This window comes from Marmota flaviventris, chromosome 7 (assembly GCF_047511675.1).
Source record: "Marmota flaviventris isolate mMarFla1 chromosome 7, mMarFla1.hap1, whole genome shotgun sequence".
Classification (NCBI taxonomy): domain Eukaryota; kingdom Metazoa; phylum Chordata; class Mammalia; order Rodentia; family Sciuridae; genus Marmota; species Marmota flaviventris.
Window position 1 is genome coordinate 50774661 of NC_092504.1, and position 20529 is coordinate 50795189.

Genomic DNA, 20529 nt, shown 5'->3' on the forward strand with positions numbered 1-20529 from the left:
CTTTAATGGGATGTTATTGTTTTTCTTAAAATCAGGTTTGTCATTTGGAGGGGGTACCTGGTATTGATCTCAGGGATATTTGACCACTAAGCCACATCCCCAGCCGTATTTTGTATTTTATCTAGAGACAGGGTCTCACTGAGTTGCTTACCACCTCACTTTTGCTGAGCTGGCTTTGAACTGGTGATCCTCCTGCCTCAGTTGCTCTAGCTGCCAGGATTACAGGCATGTGTCACGTTGCCCAGTAGACTTTGTCATTGAAAATATCAAATTAAAGGACAAAAATAGCATGATTTTGAGGTAATGTGCATATATATATATATATATATATATATATATATATATATATATATCTCCATATAATATAATTTTCAGTGAAACGTTAGGGAAATATAAGATTTTTTTTTATTCAAGTTTACCTATTCTCAATAAGTTATTCTAAGTAGTTTCTTTAGAAACCCCTTCAATCATGTTTTTAATGATACTTCCTTTGAGAATTGAAATGACATTAGAAACTGTCTACAGCACAAGTTAAATGTCCTTATTCTAATACTGATAAATGCATTATTGAAGTATTATAAGTGGTTTGTCTCACACTCTTTATTACTTCCAACAATTTCCATTTTATATCTAATACATGTATTAAATGATCAGATTATCAGTAATAATGACAGAAATTTGAGAAAAAATATTTATATATAGTGATTATGTTCCTGCCATATATACAATGGTCTTTGAAAGAAATATTTGGAAATGGTGCATGATACACCATTTTTCTCATTTTGTTTTTCTATGTAAGATAGTTTTATAGTTAGGTAATTTTTAGTGTGTCTCCCTTTTAAACAGGATTGATCCTCAGCACAACATAAAAATTAATAAAGATATAAATATGTTCTATTAATTTCATAATGACCATACATAATCTTAAGTAATATCCAATGCCAATTCCAATGATGATAATCCTATTTACATATGTTAAGAATAGTGTTTTTTATATAAAATAGTTTGTATTTTATTGCCAACACATGATTCGTTTTAGAAGAGCTGCAAGTAAAATAAAATTACACTGTTAGGATTACAATTCATCATCTTTTTAAACATTTTTTTCATGACTTTAAACAATGCAAAAACACTGTTTTATCATATCATGATTACAAACTAGTAGAAGAAAAAATAAATTATTATAAGAGGTGTCTAGCTAATATTTAAGCCAACTCTTGATTATTCAGGGTAAAATTAATCCATTTGTGGATGTTTCCTTTCTTTGCTCATTCTTCTCCTTTCTGCTATACATACATACCTGGTAGCTATATTACTAGAATTTAAACTCATCAACACTGGCTTGATAGGAGAAGGGAGAAGAGAGATTAATGAACATTCACTAAAATTCAATGTTTTTAGCTTCTTTTGTGGTTTTTGTCATACAGTTCCATTTTTTTGGTATATTTTAAAAAAATAATCCTTATAATCATTTGTATAGCTACTGTACAAGGTTGGTATATTTATATTTGGCAAAAGGAGATTTAATCATGGCCTATTAACATTTTCATTAGGTAATACATGGTAAGGGCTAGACTTGGATTTTTGCCTTAACTACATAGCACACCAAAGATATGGAATTCTCCTATACATATATATTTTACATACTAACTTATGCATTTTGACTTTACTGATAATTTAATAAATCTAATTGAATTAACCTGTACACATTTTGGCTCTAAATTTGGAAATGTCTATTTTAATATTTTAAAACTCAATTTTATGAACTGGTACTAACATTGAATGCCTTTAGCTTGTATACAATTGGTATAATATTTGAATTCATTGGGTTTTGCTCATTTTCTGAATAACAAAAAGTTGACAGTACTGGCCTGACAAGAAGTCAAAAAAGCAGCTGTGACTTTGTCTTTAATTCAGATCTTTGGATTCAATTTGAAACTTGCCTCAGGCTTACAATTCCCTGTCAACAACAACTCAGTGCACTTATATATGATAGTACAGCTTTTGTCATTACCGCACAACAGTTATTCAAATATGAAAACTGTACACTGATTAACATGGTATAGGCAGAGAGACTAACACACAGAAACGTCTAAGGTTGAAAATTATTTCATGGAACATGCAATGACTCCCAAATCCCCAAATTCTTCATTTTTCTTCATTCATACATATATGCATGCACTGGCAAACAGTCCATAAAGAAATAAAACTAAAACTTCATGAAGTACACTTTTACCAAAGCATGTGGTTCTGAAAAACTGTGTTTTAACTCTTCTTGTTCTAAATCAACTATGAAAACAAATTTGTTGTCAACAATTGCAACAAATGTGTTATACATGGCAGTTTGAGCATTTGCTTTATTTAAAGTTGATTTAAATATTTTTCTAAACATTGACAAGAGCTATGGATGTATTCTTTCATCTATCAGGCTATGACAATAACTCTAGATATAATATTTTATTATTTTATTATAGCATTATATGGACTTCATAAATTAATATTTACATATTTTGGTATGAAAAATCATTATCAGGTTGTCCTGCATTTTTGTTGATAATCCTTTTTTCCTCTGCTGTTAATAATTAGTTTTTTTACTAGGTATTTTTATTTTTATTTTTTTGTTGAGCAAGAGAAATTACACAGATTATCTTTTTTTTTTTTAATAAATTCTTAACTGAACAAATAACTGATTACTCCTCATTTTGTATGTTATTTAACATAGTGTCTTGATAAATATCTTCTTACTTATTTGGAAGACTGTGGATTCAAAAGCACAGTAAAGAAGAGAATATATATTTATTGTTGCTGGATTCTCTAAGAAGTCAGTTTTACTGGCATTAGGATTTGTATGCCTAATTCCTAGTAAGGAATATGTTAATGATTATGGGCCCCGGGAATTTAAAGCAGTGGACATCAGAAGACCAACATTGGCTGGACTGGAAATATACTAAATCTCCTAGTTTTACCTTCCCCTTTTGGTCAGAGAAAATAAATTAAAAGGCAAAAATATCTGAATGAGGCTGTATAGCAAGAAACTACAAGCTAGAGAAGAACCATTATAAGAAGATAGAAGAGGTTGTTAAGACTTGAGAAAGAAGACATACACAATGAAGAGAGTTTTGGTGATATGAAGAGCACACAGGAAAATAAATAGCAAAGAGTAAGAAAAGTGAAACTATAATGCATACATACTCAGCATATTTATAGTATTTGGAGGCCCCAAAGAAATACAACACAAGTAATTAGTGCAAAACCATTCTGATTACAACAGTTCAGTCAATAAAGAAATAAAAACTAGGTAGATTAAATTATACATACATAAATGTATATATGTGTGTGTATACATATAATATATGCTATCTCAATAAAAAAGAGACATTGTTTAATGCAAATAATTTTATTATATATTTACAAGTAATCCGACATTGGGTAGAAGAAATACCTACAGTATCATTTTAATATAAAATGACAAATGACTTTAATAAATTAAAATGACCATTTTTACTGAAAAATTAAATAGCAATCATGTAAAAATAGTTTTAAATAATCAATAATTTTTTCTGTATACTATTTTAAATATAGCACACATGTCCAAAGGAATAATGGGCAAAGCATACATGTCATCAAGTAGGCATGGTCTGGCGGTGACAGTGAAGATGGTACTAAATGAGTCAGGAAAGCAAGCTGAGTGCTGAGTGGTTGCAGTTTAGGTCAGTTTAATTCTCGGTATGAAGTTAGAGAATGCTGAGAATGTGACATTAATTAGTGATAAATGATGGTACCCTGTTACCTTTTGTGGGGATGAGCAGTGAATTTAATGAATTAAAGAGTGGCAGAACAGCAGAGATGGGAAGAGAAATCTTCAATGGTCCTATTTTGGGAAGTAATGATATCAAGACAGTGATTTAGTGGTTTAGAGTATTTTAACATTTTCTAATCCTTACAACAATATTTTAACTTTTGAGTTTGCAGGTAATTTGATGTAAGTTATCATTAATGGTAATGTAGTCTAGATGGAACCACCATAAGAACAGTTAATTTTCACAAATAACAAGTAGGCTAAAATAATTACACATACAGAATATATAATAAAATACAAACAACTTACAACCTTAAATAACTTTATATTTAACTCTAGTGATTTTTATTTAATAAGATTTGATAAGCTTTATCTTAAACGTGCAAACAGAAAAGGGCACAATTGGTTCCACTGAGATTGTACCAAATAACAAATTGAAGGCAGGATCTAGGATATTCTTGGATTGTAAGAATATAAGATGCACCACTTAGACTTTAAATGAGATTCCTGCCAAGGAGGCTTTGATTAAGCTGTTGTTACCTGGATATTCATCGTAGAGAACTGAAATTTAGGAATATGTTTTGTTGTTATGTAGGATTAGCCACACCAATTGTGCTTACAGTTTGTTTTGTTTTGTATTTACATTCATATAACATAGGTACCAGTATAAAAACTTGTCAAGAAAACATCTTTTTCCACAACACAAAATACCAGTACTTTGCAATGGAGCTCTTATTCCAATTATTCAAATATTCAAATGCTATTTGTTTGAAGCAAAAAAAAAAAAAAAAAAAAAAAAAAACACAAAGATACTGGTCACAAAAAGCATTAACCATGCAGTTGTTAACAATACAGGCTAAAAAAGATGAGGCTTCTTTGAAAACTGCCACACATGGACAAGGGTTAACTGATTTCCCTTGTTCTCATCCAGATTGGTTTCTGAACAATTTTTCTTGCCCCAGAAATTACATAAAAATTATCAGAAAAAAAATTACTCACTCCAAGGTCACCTGAGCCACAGCGTCCATTGAACTGTATCCATTTTCCATGAAAATCTCTGTATACCGGCCCATCTTGATTGCTTCTAGCCATTCACCTACTGATCTATAGGCCCCAGATCCTAGAGGGCCATGTTCTGCCAACAAATTAGATACTCTAAAACACATAAAACATAAATATTAAAAGAACACTTTAATGCTTTTTTAAACAAAATTTACTGAGGTTATAAATATATTTTCAGGGAAAATATACAAATGCTAACATGAAAGCAAATGGTTCAAAGTACATGACAATATAAACTCAGTCCACTGAGTACTTTAAAAAACCCATGCTTATTTAAGTTAATATTTCAGGAAGTTCTGAAGCCATTTATTTTTTATTTTCTGTTCTTATATTAGTGTGCTTGTTATTTCACCTAGAGTAAGTATCAGAATTTAGAAAATAAATTAATTCAAAAACATATAAAAATTGAAAATAACCAACTCAACCATTATTTGCTTTTAGCTAAACAAATCTGCAAACTTTGGTAATAATAAAAATGAGATATCAATGATGATTTCTAGAAATGCATCCAAAAGGTACCTGAAAGTAAAAAATAATTTAAATGCTCATAAATTAGAGATGACCTAATTATACTGCAACCATAGGATACAGAACACAAATATCTGTCTTTGTGCTTATAGTATTTGCACTTATCTCACATTCAATTTACATTTCAATCCACTTGAGCGTGGTTTCTACAAAACCCAATTCTTGATTGGGTTAAGGTGAGCAATAATCTTTATTTTGTCAAAATGAATGAACACTTTTAATCTATAAAATGACTGACCTGTATGAAATAAACAACCATCACCATTACTATCATTCTCCTGAAATCCACTCTATCTCAACATTGTTTTGAATTAATATTCTCTCCTTTTTTTGAGGGGGGGGATGATTTTGTGTTCCTACCTACTTCTCAATCTCCTTTGACTTTGACTTTCTCTTTGGCTGACTTTAAAATTTGGAGAGTCAGAACTTATCCCTATATCTTCACTAATTGAGTTATAACTTCACTGTACTCTAGTCAATTTTACTCACTGTCATGGCTTCAAATGTCATCTGTTTTTCTGTTTGTTTGTTTGTTTTTATCTCCAGACTAGGTTTCACATTTCTCATAGGAACATCATGCCAGCATGTCTGACACTGCAGTCCTCATCGCGTTCCACACACATCTCCTACACTCACGATCCTCAATATAATCATACAATAGTGTACCTTGTCTTCACTCTCCTTGCAATAAATCCACAGAATATGCACATACTCTCCATTCTACCTTGAATACACTGATATCTGACTACTTCTCTTTCCTCACTACCTTACGATACCTATCATAGTTTTGTCCCCCAAGTGTTGAAGACTTAGTCTCCAATGCAGCAATGTCCAGAGGTGGGACTTTCAGAAAGGGATTCAATGATGAGGGCTCTAATGTCTTCAGTGGATTAATGCATTTGATAGATTAATGATTTGGTGGACTACTGGTAGGAGGTGGAAACTGTAGAAAAGGTGGCTTCTAGTTGGAAGTAATAGATCACTGTGGTGGGGAGCATGCCCAAGAGAACCATCTTGTCCCCTATCCTCTTCCTTTTCTTTTCTTCCTAGTGACAATGAGCTGAGCTATTTCCCTCTGCCGTTCCCTTCCACCAGGATGTTTCTTCTTTTGGATTGAAACTTCTGAAACTATGAGCCAAAATAAATCTCTCCTATAAGTTGTTCTTGTCATGTATTTGTTTCACAATCATGAGAAACTGACAAACACAACACATATATCTCACTTGCACAATCACTAATGCCTCCAAGTTATCTTTTTGACTTCTACTCTCACTTTCTACTCCAAAACTGAACACAACTATTTTTGCAACTTTTATTTTGTTCAATATCTCTCTCCTCCAACTGTGTGTTGGTAGCATAAAAGCACATATCTAGGTCTATTTACCTAATGCTGTATAATCAGCACTTAGCCAACAGTATGACACGGACAGAATGGTGTGTATTTGTTGAATGATTAAATGAATAAGTTTCAGTAATTCTTAAATATTATGCAATGGTTCCAAATATTGTCTGAGATAGAAATTTAGGAGAAAATAGTTGGAAAGTATGACTTTGAAGATGAAATGCAAGAGTTTCAATTTCTGGTAAAAATAAGACCTACAATATGATAATAGAAAAGAGAGTCTTCGTAAGTTAGAACACAAAATAACTGAAATAAATAATTCCAAGAAACTAAAAGATGTTGGAAAATCATCTTATTGAAACCACCAAATCTTGTGACATGAGTAGGGAAGGAAAAAGCCATAGTGAACCAGGAACTAATGACTTTAAGACTTAGGATTTCAAGGGGGAGAAATCAAGGTCAGTAGAGGGGGTAGAGAGAGAAGAGGGGAGGGGAGGGGAGGGGAGGGGGGATAGTAGAGGATAGGAAAAGTAGCAGAACACGACAGTCACTAGTATGGCAATATGTAAATCAATGGATGTGTAATTGATGTGATTCTGCAATCTGTATATGGGCTAAAAATGGGAGTTCATAACCCACTTGAAGCAAAGTGTGAAAGATGATATATCAAGAACTATGTAATGTTTTGAACAACCAACAATAAAAAAAAATAAAAAATAAAAAATAATATATCAAAAAAAAAAGACTTAGGATTTGCAGATGACTGCACAAAGGACAGTATAGTGTGAAAGCTAAACCTGCTCAAACAAAACCTAGAAAGCCAAATTCCATGTATTAAGAAGAAAATGTGTAAATTCTTAAAAATTTTAAACTATTCTCAAGCTCAATGATGATGGCCAAGTGATTTAATATAATTTAGAACATTAAGAATTTATTTTATTATTTCCTCTCCTATGTCCATATGTGTGATAACATAATTCAAATAAGCAGAATAGGAAAAGGCTTAATATTTTACATGACAATTGGAGATTTAAGATTAGACATTAGAGAACAACATACAGAAAAAAAAATTTCTATGAAGATTCATTCTGCATTTGTTACCTCAGGAAGTCAATGATGCCTTAACAGATTTTGACAATTCTTCCTCATTTATATTTAAAATGACCTTTAGTCTAGTAAGCAAATGCTATGTTAGAATCATAGAACTTATGTAACTTGATCCACAAATTGTTTCTCATTTAGTTCACACTAACAGGCAAACAATTCAGTTATTTGCATAATATTATTTCTTGTCAAAATAGACAACTGCTTCAATCATAGTGAAAACAACAACCTGGAAAATTTTCCAGTTTAGAATCAAACTGATATATATTAGAATAAAATGACAGTTTTTTAGATAAAGAGAAAACATAATTTACAAGTGTGCAAGACTATTAAATGCATTTATGCTGCCATTCAGAAAAGTAGAAATATGAATATTTGCTCACACAAATTTTCTTCACAAGATTACTTATTTGTCAGCTTTAAATCTTGCTCAAACTGCCCACTAAATGATTAACCAAATAATCCTATATAACTAAATCTGAGCAAAATGGCATCCAAGTTTTCAGTATTCATAAAATAAGAACACTAAACCTACTTATATTTAATGACAGATGCTAAAATGTATTCTAAAGAAATCAAAGTGTAATTTTGGTTAGACATTTATGGTTTAACATATAAAATATATAAGGGTTTAAATGACCTTTCTTCATTCCTCAATCTACACCTATCCTCCAAAAACATATAAAAACACACCACTTGAGTGTTATCTTTTTAATGCTACCTGAATTCAGTTATCTTCATAATATTATGCAGTTTGCTTTTTTTTTCCTGAAACAGGAACATTAACTATTATATTGGGTAACAACGCTTTTAAGTATTAACACATATTTCCTTCATTATAAGACAAAAAGCTATATTCAAATATATCAGTGTCTTACAAATTCATAGATTAACATGTTTGTAAGTATGATTTAATTGATGAAATATTTGTGGCATCTTTCTGAATGAGATACATTCAGCGAAATTGCTCAGGTCTGGTTTTTACCTGCTTGAAGCATTAACCAGAGTTTTCAGACTACTTGGGTTGCGAATCAGCTTGTCCAACATGTTGACGATTTCATCAAACTTGGGCCTGCTATTCCGGTCTTTCTGCCAGCAATCCAGCATTAATTGATAGAGAGCAGCAGGACAATCCATGGGGCTTGGCAGACGGTAGCCTTCCTCTACTGCTTTAATCACCTGTATAAAGCAAAACAGAACCAGTCCTCAACAGCATAATATAACAGAATAAATTGAGAAAATTCCTACTTTCATTCTCATTCATTCTTTCAGCTTCAGTAATAACAAACCATCACTATTTTATTTTATAAATCCACAACTATTTTCATTTGCTGCAAAATAAAACAACATCATAGTATTAAAAAAGATAGTCTTTCTTCACTTACTATAAATAAAACAAGCAGTTATCATTTTAACCTAAAATCTTGGTGAAGGTTGATTTGTAAAATTAATTGACATAAAAATATATGCATGTTTTATTTAGTCTTGCCTTCTGAAATCAAATAGAGATTCAATTTTCTAGTGATTTCTCAGAAAAATTAATGTCTTTTTAATGAAAAAATATGTGCAGACTCACATTTTTCAAGTAATGGAATGAAAATTTTACTTCAAAAGAGATTTGGGGTAGTAAATGATGGATAAGTCAAAGGTTAAATTAGCATAACTGTCTCATGTATCATTTAATAATGTCAAGGTCTGACTGTTTATTTTCATCTACTTGTTTCTGTCAGAAGTTTGGAAAGCTGTCTAGTAGCACAGGCATTATAAACATCACTGGTTTTCAATTCAACCAGAGGAATGATTAGCAGTCTAATTGTGAGACTGTTTTTACCAAAAACATTTGTAATGTTCCTGCTGCCATCAACATATCTTAACTCCAGAAGAGTTTTGTTCGTGCTGCTGCACATTAACAACACAATTTTTATTCAATTATGAAAATGATAATATTTGAATGATACCAAAAATCAATATTAATGAATATAATTCTCAAAATCCTATTAAGAATATATCATTAACAAATTTAATTATATTTTTCCACACACAAAAAAAATTTAGATTAGATTTGATAAATGAAAATAGAAGTTAAAATTAGCACAGGAACTTTAGAAAGATCATTTTCAAGGATTGGAAAGAAATAAGTTTCTCTATGAGAGAAATTGACATTTGAACAAAGACAGTGGCAGATGGAAAGAAGATGAAATGGTAGATTTAAGAGACACTAATGACCCAAGAGTAGAGGGGAGAGGATAGCAGAGATCACACAAGTTCAAGCCCATCACATGGAACCGTTATTTCTGTTAACTTGAGGTGAGCAAATTTATGGAGAGAGAAAATGTTGTCAAGTATAATTTGAGATTTCTTTGATCGGAAGTGAATGGGGAACACCCAGATGGCAATTTACAGGAATCTGGCTAGAGCACAGAAGACATTTGGGCTGATAATATAAATGTGAGGGTCATCAGCACTTGGTCACAGCTTGAATTTGGTGTAGTTTACATCTCCCTAGGAAAAGCTTCCTAAGAAGTACCAATAGTTAAGTGCAAACTGAGAAATAAAAAGTACTTTGAAAATAAATATTCACAGAAATAGATGGATAAATACAGACAAATGACCAAAAGAAACTACTTACCACCTTAGTTAACTTACTTAACTCAAAAACAATATAATCAATTAAAAAGCAAACCACAGAAAAAATTATTTCAACTACTACTATAATATATGTAGTACACTAAAGCTGATACATATTGGGAGATCAAATAATAAAGAAAAGTGAGATACTGATTAAACACTTACTATATATATATATATATATATTTGTAAATATATTAGCATTTATATATATATATATACAAAATGCTAAATGAATTTTGAGAAAACATTTATTCTCAATTGTGATAAAATAAATATTAAAAGAATAAAATGGCCATTTGCCCTCACATATTAATGGAAGTTCACTTATTCATTAGTTTGCTTATTATAAGACTCCCCATTGCAGATAGAATAGTTATTCTCTTTAATAGCATATATGTACCAATATAATAAGTATTATTACAGTTTTGATTATAAAATATTTTTTCTTCAGTGAAAATTTATTTAAAATATAAATTTTTCATATTATGGTATTTTCCCAAAGCTACTATTAATTACTTCTATGTTTTTCTTTAGCTCTACTAGGGCACAGTAGCACATACCTATAATCCCAACTACTGGGAAACTATATGCAGGAGGATTGCAAATTTAAGAACGCCTTGGCAAATTACCAAATTCCCCTATTAAAATAAAAAAGAAAATTGTCTTTCCTCTCTGGAGCAACTAGTCTTTATATGTGACTACAAAATGAATTAATCAAATTAAATTCATTAGTTTTAAAATAACTTAGTAAGTTCTATGGTTTAAATAAAGATCATCTGCCGAATAGAAAATATTAAAAGGTGGTGAATCCTTAAGAGGTTGGACCTAGTGGAAGATGATTATTTCATGATGGCTTGACCTTTAAAAGTGATTAACACAGTCCCAACACGACTGGGTTAGTTTTCTCTAGAGAAGATTGTTAAAAAGCAAAGCCATTCCTTGTGCTTGGCTTCCTCTGCATGTAAGCATTTCTCTTTCCTCTTCTCTACTGTGTTGCACCTGGGGCCCATCACCAGAGGACTTGGCACCATATTGTTTGGATATTTTAGCCTCTAGAATCTTGGGCTATATAAATATCTTTCCTTTACATGCTAACCACTTAGGTATTCTGGACATTTTAGGTATAAAATGGACATAAATTATATGATTTGTGAAGTTATTTCCAAAATCTATTACTTAATCAATTCTGATTTTAGGTAAATTTAGGTTTAGAAATATAAATATCCTGTCTCCAAGTTAACTTAGAACTTGACCTCAGTATATATATAAATATAAATTTAAATTTAAATTAACCTTCAGAACTGATTTTTAAAATAAATTTAGAACTATAACTTAAAATCTTATATTAAAAATTTCTTAATATTTTTTTTTCATTTTATTTTTGTTTTATTGTTTTGGAGAGAAATGAAAGACATCAGTATTCTGGTAGTTTGTGAAATGTTGAAAATCTACTAATGTATAATTTTTAGGCTATTTATTTTAACATACAATTTATAGTATGTAGCCAAATGAATCATAACTCAGTGATTAATATCATCTTTGCTAATATATGTTGTTGAGATCAACAAAGAAAAGAAGGGAAAAAGAAAAAGGCAACTATAATTTTTAATCAAGTTCAGATGTACTATATCTGCAATACTAATATCAACTGTAAATTTTCTTGACACTAAAATGTAAAGAAATTGTCTGAATACAGTTTAAAGAAGGCTGTGTCTTCTTTGAAACCTCAAATCCTAACACTGAGCCACCAACATGGCAATATTATTTTGGTGGCAAGTTGACTATGTTGGATTCCTTCAATCATGTAAACATTAATGGGTTCATCTTCTCAGTTATATTTTTCCCAGAATATGATGTTTGCTTGCTTATTACACCAATAGAGCTTCAGCCATCACTGGGAGCTCTGGAAGTCTTGATCCACAAACATGATATCCAATATAGCTTATCACTCAACCAGACTATTCTGTTCACAGTCTTGGATGTGTGAGAGTATCACACACTTCATGATGTGCTGGTAAATATTTAACAACTGACTCTCATTGGAGATACATTTGTAATATTTACACATTTATGTGGTATACACATCTTTTCCATGCCAACAAAAGCTACCAATACAATCTTATCCAGTTAGAAATGTTCTAAAATGTTGTTATCTTGTACAGGTTGATTCCAGTATACCATTACATAAAGGTCATCATCCAGAAATAATGAGAACTGCAGAGGGCTGGAATGATCTTTTAAGGCACAGCTAAAGTTGGAGGCAATGCTCTAAAATGTGTGTAGTCATTCTTTACTTTGCAATAATGTGTTAAATCTATGTTGTACTCTATTCCCCTTTTCAAGAAAAATTCCACTGAGCTAATAGTTATGGATTACTTTTGTGGATTACTAGAGAGGAAGAGTCACCATGATGGTAAGGGTAATTGCTACTGAGCAGCAGAAGGCAATGAGATAGGTAGATATGTGTGAAACCACCAAGAATTAAGGTATTTATTCAAATCACCAAGCAGGACAAAACCATCATCTCCCAGTTTTATGGGTGAGAAAAATTTGGAATGGATAGTGGAGAAGAGAGGACAAGGACCACATGAGGTGTTGAGATCAAAAGAAGCTACTTTTCTTCATCCAGTAACCTGCATTTGCTGAATTCTCAGGGAGAGAAGCCAACATGATAATAGAATCTGTTCCTGTGCACAGAAGTAGGTCTATACTGAAAAAGGTCAAGAATTATAGCAACCATAAAAACTGTCTCGCAGATCTTCACCTGCAGGGATGATAATTAACCAAAACCAGCAGCTGCTATGTTGCCAAATCCTTTCATCATGGGGGCAACAAAGCCATGCTTTCCACAAGTTACCCAGAGTCAATTATTGAGCATGGCAAAGATAGTAAGAAAGGCTCAGTCCTATGAAGTATGGAAATTCCTATGAAAGACAATGTTGGCTTGAGGATCTCTGGAATTTCTCTCCTCTCAGTACAATTCTGTCTCAGATGGTTATAGCCAATCATCCTTCCTTCAACCTGTAATGTACATGGGGCAAGAACTGTGTGTTCCATCCTTCCCTTTATCCTTTCATGAGTTTTCTTTCAAAGATTTCCTCTTAATATCCTCATGTACATCTAATTCCCTCATGGGATAGGCTGCTTAAAGGAATTAAAAATATCTTGTAAATTATATCATAGGCACAATGATTTAGACTGTACATGTACTATCCATATTCATCTCAACTATAGATCTTCAAGATAAGAATTGTTTTACACACATTACATGAAACATCAAAGGTTCCAGAAGTTTAATTTAAATATTTCCCATTGTTCATGTAGTTATTAGAAATAGTTAACCACTTCCAAGAAAGTAATCTGAGAACAGTATAAACATTATACCATAAAATCATATCTGTTTTTTCATAACATATAATACAAAGAAATTATATATGTTTGTGTGTATGTGTATACATATATTATCTATCTATCTATCTATCTATCTATCTATCCATCCATCCACAATTAAAATGAGTCATTTTGGGAGAAAATGTATTCTAGATTACAGGAGACATGAAAATGTAGGTTTGATCCCTGAATGGCAGAAAGATTGTAGGGAGATTTGAGTGTCAAATGTGCATTTCAGAACTAAGTTCTATCTAGGGCTTCAGCATCAATACTGCTGGGTATTAGCTAAAAATCTTACATATAAAAGAGCTGTTATTTGAGACACAAAGCTCCTCAGAAATGACTAGAGTATATTTCTGGAAATAACTTTTGATAATTCAGAAATAGTTTCAAGTATATCAGTTTTGTTTTAGGATATCTTGACTCTTTCTAACAAAAGTTAACAAAAATATACTTTTTCTTAATATATCAATTTTAAATCAGTAGAATTCCAGAAATTAAAGAGATCTTAAACATCTTCTGTTCAAGTCCTTTCACCTTTTAATCAATGAAACTGACCAATAGTTGTAGAATCCAAGATGAAAGGAGTTAAATTGAAGATTTTTGTTTGTTTGTTTGACAAGATCTTTCAGATAAAGCATTGGTATTTTTTATGTATCATTTTTTGAAAAGGGGTTAGAACTATCAGGAGGATACCAGTTTCCAAAATATTTACAGCTAAAGACAGTACTATACTTAGAAGACCAATATTATCAAGGAAAATCAATATTCTTTGGTCCATCATTCTCATAGAAAAAAACGATACTGAGGCTAAGAAGTAGAAAAATTTGCTTGCTGTCAAATCTTTAGTAAATTACATAATGTGGATAGAAAATAAATTCACATATTTCTAATTTAATTATAATATGCTGTCTATTTTACCACAAACAATTCCAGTAATTTAATAAGTATATGTGATATATCTGTAATAAACAATATATTTCTTAAATTTCTATACCATATGTATATGTATACACACATATATGGCACTGTAGGAACATATTTAGATCTTTCATATGTATACATGTATGTTTTCTGATTTGACATATATATACACACATAGAAAATCATACATCATGCAAAGTATTTAAGTCGATTTATAACTTTTGGAGTCAAATATTCTCAATACCTTATAAGTAAAATCTATACCAACCAAAGTTGTAAGAAAAATGCTGGATTAAAATTTGTAGGAAAATGAAAGTACAGAAAACGAATTTCCTTTAAAAATGAAAAAAATAATTTAAACAGGAAGACTGAAAAATGATTACTTAAATAATTTAGAGAATATTTGGAATTTATTTTTAGTTGAATTTATGGATTGATACATTCCTCAATAAATACAAATGAAAGACACTGTCTCTAAATGCAAAAATGCAATGCAATAAAATATTTAACTTGGTTTTTATTTCTGAATCTGAAAAAAAAACTGACCTTTAGGTTGTTTGATATTAATAAATAGGCTTATATTGCCTATGGGAAGTTAACTTAGCTTCCTGAGATTGAATCAGAGTTCATGGTCTAGTATTTACCTAAAATCATCCTAGTCATTAAAGTTTGTTTTTTTTTTTTTGCGGGTGGGGGGGGGTTACAGTTTTTCTCTGCAATGGTAGCAGCAATCCTAAATCAAAAGCAACCTACTGCTGTGTTTTGTTCCCCTGGCACAGAGGAAGGTCTCCCCTGTGAGATTTAGATTATACCGTATGACTTGGTAATGTAAATTTTCATGGTGGCAAAGCACTTTTTAGATCAGATAGTATTTACAATGTATACATCATGGGATATATCATTTGAAACTGTTAGATCAGTACTTCAACTTTGCTCTTTGAGAATTTTTCCCAAGAAAAATAGTCAGTAATCATGATTTTCAAATACAGTTGATCCCTCATGTTTCTTGGATATAAATTTGGATAGAACTTGGGGCATGTCACACTTAGTATTGTATCTAGAAATCAAGTGCTACAGATGACTATGAGTTTGCTGAGAAAATAGCCATCCATTTACTACATTTTATATTAAACAAAACTATTTTAGAATGACCTATATTTATAGGATCATCTTTTGAAAATTTCATCTAATTCTTGGAAAACTTGGTCAAAACTAAAATATTAGTTTTTATTCTTATAATTTCCTAAAAATCTTACAACACCATTCCCTCTCATTTTTCTGAATACGTTGAAATTATGTTATGTTAAAAAGTATCAAGGCACTCAAATGGTTGAATCAGGGGAAAAATTAAAAAGGAACAATAAAAGCCAAAGAAAAGTATTTAAGAGAGTGGATTCGATGATAACTACATGTCAACAATGCTATTGAGCATTAAATAAATGAACTTTGAAAAATGGACATAGGATAGAAAAACTGAGAATTATTACACAAGATATAGATTCCAACAGGTAACCTATGAAATGAAGGGAGGTGTGAAGGATTTAAGACAAATTTCTCATCACCCTACACAATCTCCCTGTTCCTATGTCCTTCTCCATGCAGCTATAATGCTCCACAATGAGCAGTGTCATTGACCCAGCACTCTGTTCATGGGAATGGCCAAGGGGATTTTAAAAGACACATTACTAGCTGAAGTGCAATTGAACTCCTTCTTGTACTTTGGCCATTTGGTAAATGAGGGTCTATGTGCTGGTCTCACAAGGAAGATGAGAGAGCTGGAGGATAGTGAAAGTATATGACTACCTATCAACTAGCAGTAAAAAAGCATAAGGACACTTGGACAATACCAGCAAAAGCATGAAAGAATATTCACCAAACAACATAATCTACTTTTATCTATAATTTTATCTGTGACTGACATAACTATATTAGACATAATTGCCAAAAATGGGGATGATCTACTGCATGGTTGATTCTGAGTGGCAGAATCAGAACTCAAAGCATTTCAAGTGTGAGTAGGAATTAACTAGGGAAATAAGGGATAAATGTTTCCTTTGAGTGAAATAGACACATGGGTGGGACCACCATATGAAGGCTTGCTGGCTGAACAAAAATGAAAAACTTCCATAAAAATTAAAGGCAATAATAGTATTGAAATGAGACTTGGTGGTTAGATTTTTGTTTTTAATACAGTACTAGGTTGAAATTTCTAGTATAACTTTTATTATTTTTTGTGACCTTCCAAAAGTCGTTTAACTTCTCTAAACTTTAAGGGGCATTATAAGTATAAATATAAATAAATATAATGATAACAAAATAATAATTTTGACCACAGTCCTGTCCCTTAAATCATAACACTGATATGTCCTCTCAGATGTAGAGAAACACAACTAAGCACTGCCCTTCCCAAGCCAAGTGAATGGGTCACAAAGGAAAATAGCTATACCATCCTAGTTGAAGTGGAGATTAGCTCTCTTGTTATATGTTTGCTGAAAGTCAGAAATGTATCAACCTGATTTATTGCTGCTACCATAGAAGAATGCTATGAAATAATTTTTGGGAAAATGGGTGTATGACCTAGACATCTCACCTGGGGAATTTTGGAGAAGGCAAAATGGTTGGAATAGTCTGTGATACCAATACCCAAAGAAGGACCATAAGGAGAGCATCCAAATGAATATGTATATATGTGAAAGTATGTCCCTTGCTAGTAGCTAATATGTGATTGGTGCAATAATACAACATGAGGTGTGAAACTGGGAGCAAGCACAAAGAGATCTAGGAAGTGGGTTGGAGCACACGCTCCTCTTCTAGGGGCTAGCAGGGGCCTCCAATCAAGAGTCCTGGAAAAGCTCAGACAAGTAGCTCACTTGAGATCTCATGACTTAATGTTTTCTCCACAAGAAGCCTCAACAGCCCCAACGTATGATATAATTTTGTCCATTCTTTCCTACCTCTCCACTCAGACCAATCCTGAAGAATCCAGCTATAGTCTTTGGAAACAAAGAAACAAAGGAACAAAGATTTGATCATTCATCCCCACTTTACATAACTTGGTCAGGCTGGCCCTGGAACTGTGGGAAACACTTTGAAATGAATATGAGATTGACTTTAATTTAGACAGTAGTTGAATTTTTATTTTGAAAAGTGAAAGATAATTACTAGCAAGACACTTTTATTTCAATAAAATTCAGTAGGAGAGCTACATTATCTTCTCTCGGTTCCTGAGGGCATACATGGGAAAGGGAGATGTTACAGAGTATGAATGAAAGAAATATTTGGAAGAAAAATATGAATGTTTCAAATATTGGGTTGAGATAGTTCAATATCCAGGTTTTAGAAAGACACTATCAATGATTTGTTGATAAAGCACATAAGATAATGTATGACACATAGTAAGGGCTTGATCTATTCTAGCTAACTGCCTGTAAAACTATTGTTATAGAGAAACATGTCAATTTTCAGGGAAAAATATCAATTTTCAATATGATCCAAAATGAAAATGAATATTTTGAACAGTAACAATAGAAAAATTTAAAAGCAAAGAGCAAGGAGTTATGTTCCTGGCATCATATCATAAACATTCTGAAATGAATAGAAGATTCTTTCATGGTTTCTTTACTATTAGGATTCTGTTATTATATGCATGGATAGTTATTCCATTGTAGGGAAAGAATCTGTTTTTTTTTCATCAAATTAAATACATAATACAAGTCTTTTTACATTTTGTAATGTAAAGAAATGTATACCATTTCTTTTTATCCTCTAAGAACATTCACTATTAAATCTATATCATTCATACTTTCGATTTAGATTATTAGCCTCCTTTATCAAATGCAAATCATAAAAATTTGCTTGTCAGTATTCATTTGTTGATGGCTCTTTCTTCATCTTTGAGAATGATTTTGACATAATCTGAAAGACACATCACTATAACACAGCTAAGACAATCTGGCAACACACTGAGTTTTATATAACTGTAACTTATGTTCCTTTGTAATAACATATTTTCAGCTTCTGCATAAAGACTATTTCAGCAACAACAAAATAGATCACAGGGTAAGCAAAAAATTTCATATATTTCAAGCAACTGTCATATCCAGAAATGAAAAACAATGTAAGTGTCCGGACTCAGAGAACAAAGCATTTCATTCTCAACTTGAGTGAGAAAGACTAGTTCCATACTCACATCCTGATTGGTCATCTCCCAGTAGGGTCTCTCTCCATAAGAGACAACTTCCCACATTACGATTCCATAACTCCAGACATCACTGGCGGAGGTGAACTTTCGGAAAGCTATTGCTTCTGGGGCAGTCCATCTGATTGGGATTTTGCCTCCCTAAGTTTAAAAAAAGAATTTTTAAAATCCTCACATACCTCAAATGTGTCTAGGGATATTGCTGCCTCACTGAAAAGATCTAGAAAGAGATGTAGCATTTTTAAGTGACTCTGTTTGACAGCATGCAGTCTCTTTTTCCATCTCCCAGTCCATAAGCATTTGTAGACTAACTACTAATTGGCTGTCCGGAAGGTTTCTAGTTTAAATTCTGTTTGACTCCTGGAACACACACAGGACCCACATCTCAATTACAGTCCTCAGGATGGCAGCTCTAAGTAGGGAAAAGCAGGCAGTCAAGCAAATCAATAAGGTACACTCTCAGGACTTCTAACGTAGAGCAGTGGACTAAAATTCTCTGCATGCTTTTTTTTTTTTTTTAAATACACAAATTTAGAGTATAATGTCTAGGCTGCCAGATGCAACCCTGAGAAGTTTAATAAGAGAAGGTGGAAAATTCCATGTGTTAAAAACTTAGGTTATACTTTACTTCAACATCATTTTATGTTTTTTAGACTTGATATATTTCCCTTCTTTTTTGATGACACATTTGTATATTTTATTGGTTAACTATCTAACCACAGAAATGGGTATCTTGTTTAATTACCAAATTAAAAAAAATTGTTAAACTTAGAATATTGGGGAAAATCTCACCACAATAAGAATTTGGGTTTTTAGATAGTAGAAAAAAATAATTTTATATCCTGCCTCCTTCATCGTGAATTTTTTTTCTCCTCAAAGGCAGGCAAACCTATATAACCATAGATTATATAGTTAATATATTATTAAATGTGTATATATTTATAGAGTATATATTTATATATATATATATATATATATATATATATATATATATATACACATACATATAATTTATCTAACCATTATATATAAACTCTAGATATTTATATGCAAACTCTATATAATATGTAATAATCTTGCTCTTTCTTTACCTATCCATTTTAAAAAAAACTTACTTTAAACTTCTTGTTAATTAAGAATAAAGGCAAGCTCATATCATGAAACCTGTCTATACTCATAGGGATGTGATATTCTACACTATGTGATTAAAGTGACTCTTAGAATTGAAATATGTTAATTATGTTGTATTTCAGCCCATAATTTTTCTTCTGATCCTCTTACCATGATAGAAGTCAGCATATTTTCCAACAGTTCCTTATCTACTCATCTCGCAGTATATAGATTTTCCATAAAATGCTGCCACACTCCATTTCAGAAGAGTAAGTCTTAAGAATTTCACGATTTCTGTCTCTCACTCCCAACTCTGCAGCATAACATACTGACACAGACCTTGAAAAATCTACTTTTTGCACTTAACTAACACAACAATCACACTGGCAGTAGACTTTTCTATAACCTCAATCTTGCTCAGGTCAAGTTTATTAAGTGTAA

General features: G+C 31.7%; 1 protein-coding gene across 4 annotated transcripts in view; it reads right to left on the minus strand.

The window, feature by feature from the left end:
• The window catches only part of Epha5 (EPH receptor A5), a 332221-nt gene that overhangs the window by 3222 nt on the left and 308470 nt on the right, over positions 1-20529 (minus strand). For all 4 annotated transcript variants that reach the window (XM_027947325.3, XM_027947323.3, XM_027947324.3 and 1 more), the window contains 3 exons: positions 18970-19119; positions 8821-9014; positions 4799-4954 (listed from right to left, as the gene is read on the minus strand). In XM_027947325.3, coding sequence (XP_027803126.1) covers positions 4799-4954; positions 8821-9014; positions 18970-19119 — 500 coding nt within the window. The remainder of the gene's footprint in view (positions 1-4798; positions 4955-8820; positions 9015-18969; positions 19120-20529) is intronic.